Consider the following 5,376-nt stretch of genomic DNA (forward strand, 5'->3'; position numbering starts at 1 on the left):
ATATTGTGTCTTTTACTCTAAACCAATATGTTTAATTAAAAATTAGTGCACAGAGAGGGAGGGGCCTCTGAGCACTGTCTTCCTTCTTAGACTCAACTTACTCCATCCATTTTTCTGTCATTCGCGTTTCCCAATTTTAAGGAAATGGACAATGACATCCTAGAATCCTCACAAACATTACAAGAAAGGCACTTCCGGGTTTTCGCACACTGCCAGTGTAAGATACCACTGATACTAGCACTTTTAATTACAACCCCCCTAACCAAGCCTTGATTGGTGGTATTAGCAACACAAAAAGTATGAGACCACACAGAGCACAGCTCCCAGTTACTCCTAACCCACAAATCCATATCCTGAAGAGTCACCGTGTCTGTCATCAGCGACGCGTTGGCGCCTGAGGGTCAGAGCTCTGATTTGGGGTGCGCCGCCGCATACTTGGGGGCCAGTTCTGTGATGAGATCCACGTAGTCGGTTTTTTCCGCACAGGCTCTGCACTCCTCCCCCCAGCTGCGCAGGATCTGCTTCAGCTCTGCTACCCTCATCTTTGACAGGTCCACTGATGCCAGGTCCAGCTGCTTTTCTAAGTGCCACAAGGGGGAGGGGGTAAAAAGCACAGTGTTTATGAAACCAATACAACTGTGAAATACTTAAAAAGGCCACTGGTGTTACTTAACTGGGTGCCGACTACCCTGTGTTCCAAAGTGGGGATAGGTTCCAATTTCTATGGAAACCAAGATATACCTAAGGAAAATGTGTTATCTACAAAGCTTTTGGCATCATTTGTGTTCTATTAAACTTGCTCTCCATGGAATCATAACTTGCTCCAAAACAGAGTCCTGGGTAGCTCTGCAGTATTTGCGATCACTCCATGGCTTCTCAAGATGGTAATTATTAAAACCACTGTGCTGCATCCTAATTGCTCTTCCCCAGGAAAAAAGAAGGAAATTGATAAACCAATGCCTTGGGAGGGCCTTGAGTGTGGTCAACCGAAGGCACTCGATTGTCATTAACTAGAAAGCAATGGTTCATTTTCTGTGTGAAGATTTGTCTGCATTAAAACATTCGGAGATACACCTATTACGAAGCACTGTTGAGTTTTTAAATACAAATGCAAGGAAACCAAAACATGAGAATAAAATTAAGAGCATTCTCACTGATCCTAAATTGTTTTGGATCTCTGCTTGGACTCACCCAATCCCCTGCCCCTACTGGGATTACAAAATCATCAGAGCATTCCTTTATGGTCCCTTGGGATTACCCACTTCTCTAATGCTAGTGCCTTAGTGCTGCCCAATCTGGCTCCTTAAATTCTGGCCAAGAACACTTGGCACTACCATCTAACTCTTCAAGAAGGTCTACTGTTCCCATTTACAGACTATCTACAGAGAATGTCAAGGACTCAGCTACTTCTCTATTGCCAAACTCAAAAAGAAAAAGAAAAAAAGCTCATCTATGACATTCTTATAATTTCTCTATCAGAAAGGGTTAATTCTTTTCTTCCAGCAGTAAGTCCCCTTCCCCCTGCCCCATGACATGCATGTGCTTGAACATGGATACAACATTTAAGTTTGCTTATGAAACAGTTGGTAGCATCACAGGAGTTTTACAGATTGACTTCTCTTGTGGCACCCTTTCCTTTTTTCCCCTACATAATAAACATAGCATTTAAAAACCTTTTAACAAGTTAACACAGTTGTCAAGTGATTTATCAAAAATCTCCAGTAAGTGTGCTCAAATGTAAAAGTGGGATTTTATACTTAGGAATTAATTTAACCAAGGAGGTGAAAGATCTATACACGAAAGACTTGGATGAAATAAATGGAAGAGGACAAATGGAAAGATATCCTGTGTTCATGAATCAGAAGATTAATATTGTTAAAATGCCCATCCTACCTGAAGCCATCTACAGATTTAATGCAATCTCTATCAAAATTCCACTGGCATTTTTCACGAAACAAAAAATAAAAAACAAAAAAAATTTTAGAAAACAACCTCAGTTTGTACAGAGCCATGAAAGACCTAGATTAGCCAAAGCAATCTTCAGAAAGAACAAAGCCTCTTCTCCAGTGGGCCCTATGAAAAAGATGACGAGGAAGCAGGTGCTATTTTTGCTGCTCTGGATAAAAGGATGGATGAGAGAAGAAAAGAAAGAAGGGAACAAAGGGAGAAAGAAGAAATTGAGAAATACCGAATGGAACGGCCCAAAATTCAACAGCAGTTCTCAGATCTGAAAAGAAAGCTGGCGGAAGTCACAGAAGAAGAGTGGCTGAGCATTCCTGAGGTCGGCGATGCCAGAAACAAACGCCAGCGGAACCCACGCTATGAGAAGTTGACTCCCGTTCCTGACAGTTTCTTCGCCAAACATTTACAGACCGGAGAGAACCATACTTCAGTGGATCCTCGACAGACTCAATTTGGAGATCTTAACACGCCCTATCCAGGTGGGCTGAACACTCCATACCCAGGTGGAATGATGCCTAGATTGATAACACCTGGCACAGGTGAGCTGGACATGAGGAAGATCGGCCAAGCAAGGAACACTCTGATGGACATGAGGCTGAGCCAGGTGTCAGACTCTGTGAGCAGGCAGACTGTGGTTGACCCCAAAGGCTGTCTGATAGATTTAAACTCCATGATTCCGACCCATGGAGGAGACATCAATGACATCAAGAAGGCACGACTGCTCCTCAAGTCTGTCCGGGAGACAAACCCTCATCACCCCACCAGCCTGGATCGCATCCACCCGCCTGGAAGAAGTCACTGGTGTTGGGGCCCAGCAGGCCAAAAAACCTCCCGCAGAGCGACCTTTGATGGCCAGACCTCCAGGACACAGGAGAATCTACATAAGCGACCATGGATGCTATGCCTCCATGGCGCAGGAGAAAAAATTTGGGATTTTTCTCATTGCTTTGCAAAAGTAATGAAGGCATATACCTTTAAGTTTTTAATCAACTTGGGTCAGTTAGTGGCACCTGCTTTCCCTTACTTTATTTCTGTTTCCAGCTCATTGCCTGCTCTTGGGGCAAACACAATCCTCTGTCTAAAATTAACCCCTTGAATGATAAGCGTCTTGCCCAGATATAACTGCTAAAGGACCTTGAAGAAAAGAAGATTCTTTGAGAGACAGACTCCCTCATTCCTGTTTTTTTACTTCTGTTTTCACAGCTGTTCTCTTTTCTGTGATAAAAAAAAAAAAAAATGATCCTTCCCAGGGCATGTTTTTACTCTCTCAAGGACCATAAGCTTTGTAATCATTAAAGAGAAAAAAAAAAATGTGTAAAACCCCTATGGCATAAAAGACACTGACTTTCTTAGTAAAGTGTGGTTTTACCACCATTCATGTTGTCTGTCTTCCTTCCTATAGATATTTCACCGACACCAACCACCTACTTGGGGACGTTCGACTGGGGTGCGTGGGCTGGTCCTCCGCACACTGGGAAGCTGCAAGTTGCCCAAAACCTCATTATGAAGGGGACAGAGATGTGCTCCAAGAGTGAAGATGCCTGGCTAGAAGCAGCCAGGCTGCAGCCGGGGGACACAGCCAAAGCTGTGGTGGCCCAAGCTGTCCGTCACCTCCCTCAGTCTGTCAGGATTTACATCAGAGCAGCAGAGCTGGAAACAGACATTTGCGATAAGAAGCGGGTTCTCTGAAAAGCCCTTGAACATGTTCCCAACTCGGTTCACTTGTGGAAGGCGGCCGTTGAACTGGAAGAACCCAAAAATGCTAGAATCATGCTCAGCCGAGCTGTGGAGTGCTGCTCCACCAGCGTGGAGTTCTGGGTTGCTCTGGTGAGGCTAGAGACCTATGAAAATGCCCACAGGGTCTTAAATAAGGCCCGCAAGAACATCCCTACTGACCGGCATATCTGGATCATGGTTGCCAAGCGGGAGGAAGCCAATAGGAACACTCAGATGGTGGAGAAGATCATTGACGGAGCCATCACCTCACTGCGGGCTAACGGTGTGGAGATCAACCGTGAGCAGTGGATCCAGGATGCTGAGGAGTGTAACAAGGCTGGGAGTGTGACCACCTGCCAGGCCGTCATGCGTGCTGTGATTGGCTTTGGGATTGAAGAGGAAGACCAGAAGCACACCTGGATGGAAGATGCTGACGGTTGTGTGGCCCACAATGCCCTGGAATGTGCGAGAGCTGTCTATACCTATGCCCTGCAAGTGTTCCCCAGCAAGAAGAGTGTGTGGCTGCGAGCTGCATACTTCGAGAAGAACCATGGCACCAGGGAATCCCTGGAAGCACTCCTGCAGAGGGCTGTGGCCCATTGCCCCAAAGCGGAGGTGCTGTGGCTTATGGGCCCCAAGTCCAAGTGGCTGGCAGGAGATGTGCCTGCAGCGAGGAGCATCCTGGCTCTGGCCTTCCAGGCCAACCCCAACAGTGAGGAGATCTGGCTGGCCGAGGTGAAGCTGGAATCCAAGAACGAGTACGAGCGGGCCCGGCGGCTGCTGGCCAAGGCGCGGAGCAGCGCGCCCACCACCCGGGTGTTCATGAAATCCGTGAAGCTGGAGTGGGTGCTGGGGAACATTGCAGCTGCCCAGGAGCTGTGTGAAGAGGCCCTGAAACACTACGAGGACTTCCCTAAGCTCTGGATGATGAAGGGACAGATCCAGGAGCAGAAGGAGCTGATGGAGAAGGCTCGAGAGGCCTACAATCAGGGGTTGAAGAAGTGTCCCCACTCCACCCCTCTATGGCTTTTGCTTTCTTGGCTAGAGGAAAAGGTTGGGCAGCTGACCCAAGCTCAGGACATTTTGGAGAAGCCTCGCCTGAAGAACCCAAAGAACCCCAGCCTGTGGTTGGAGTCTGTCAGGCTGGAGTACCACACAGGGCTGAAGAACATCGCCAACACGCTCATGGCCAAGGCGCTCCAGGAGTGCCCCAACTCGGGTGTCCTGTGGTCTGAAGCCGTCTTTCTTGAGGCAAGACGCCAGAGGAAGACCAAGAGTGTCGATGCCCTGAAGAAGTGTGAGCATGACCCCCACGTGCTCCTGGCTGTGGCCAAGCTGTTCTGGAGCGAGCGGAAGATCACCAAGGCCAGGGAGTGGTTCCACCGCACGGTGAAGATCGACTTGGACCTGGGGGATGCCTGGGCGCTCTTCTACAAGTCTGAGCTGCAGCATGGCACAGAGGAGCAACGGGAGGTGGTGAGGAGGCGCTGCGAAAACGCAGAGCCACGGTAGGGGAAGCTGTGGTGTGCTGTGTCCAAGGACATCGCCAACTGGCAGAGGAAGATTGGGGAGATCCTAGTGCTGGTGGCAGCCCACATCAAGAACACCTTCTGACCCCCCCAGGGCCTGTAGGGTGCGGCCCTCGGGTTAGCACATAGAGGAGCGTGTGGTGGTGACAAGAGGGATGGAAGGGGCCCT

At 48.4% G+C, this 5,376-nt stretch overlaps 2 protein-coding genes across 2 annotated transcripts in view; one reads left to right on the forward strand and one right to left on the reverse strand.

Moving 5' to 3' along the window:
• Positions 1-223: 223 nt before the first annotated feature.
• Positions 224-5,376, reverse strand: part of CDNF (cerebral dopamine neurotrophic factor) — a 19,499-nt gene continuing 14,346 nt past the window's right edge. Inside the window, exon 4 of the mRNA XM_029953596.1 lies at positions 224-580. Coding sequence (XP_029809456.1) covers positions 402-580 — 179 coding nt within the window. The 3' untranslated portion in view covers positions 224-401. The remainder of the gene's footprint in view (positions 581-5,376) is intronic.
• Positions 869-5,292, forward strand: LOC115303947 (pre-mRNA-processing factor 6-like). Its single transcript, XM_029953896.1, is given in 5 exon segments — positions 869-884; positions 1,375-1,505; positions 2,024-2,719; positions 2,721-2,765; positions 3,442-5,292. Coding segments are annotated over 5 exon segments (2,739 nt in total).

Source organism: Suricata suricatta, chromosome 10 (assembly GCF_006229205.1).
Source record: "Suricata suricatta isolate VVHF042 chromosome 10, meerkat_22Aug2017_6uvM2_HiC, whole genome shotgun sequence".
NCBI lineage: Eukaryota > Metazoa > Chordata > Mammalia > Carnivora > Herpestidae > Suricata > Suricata suricatta.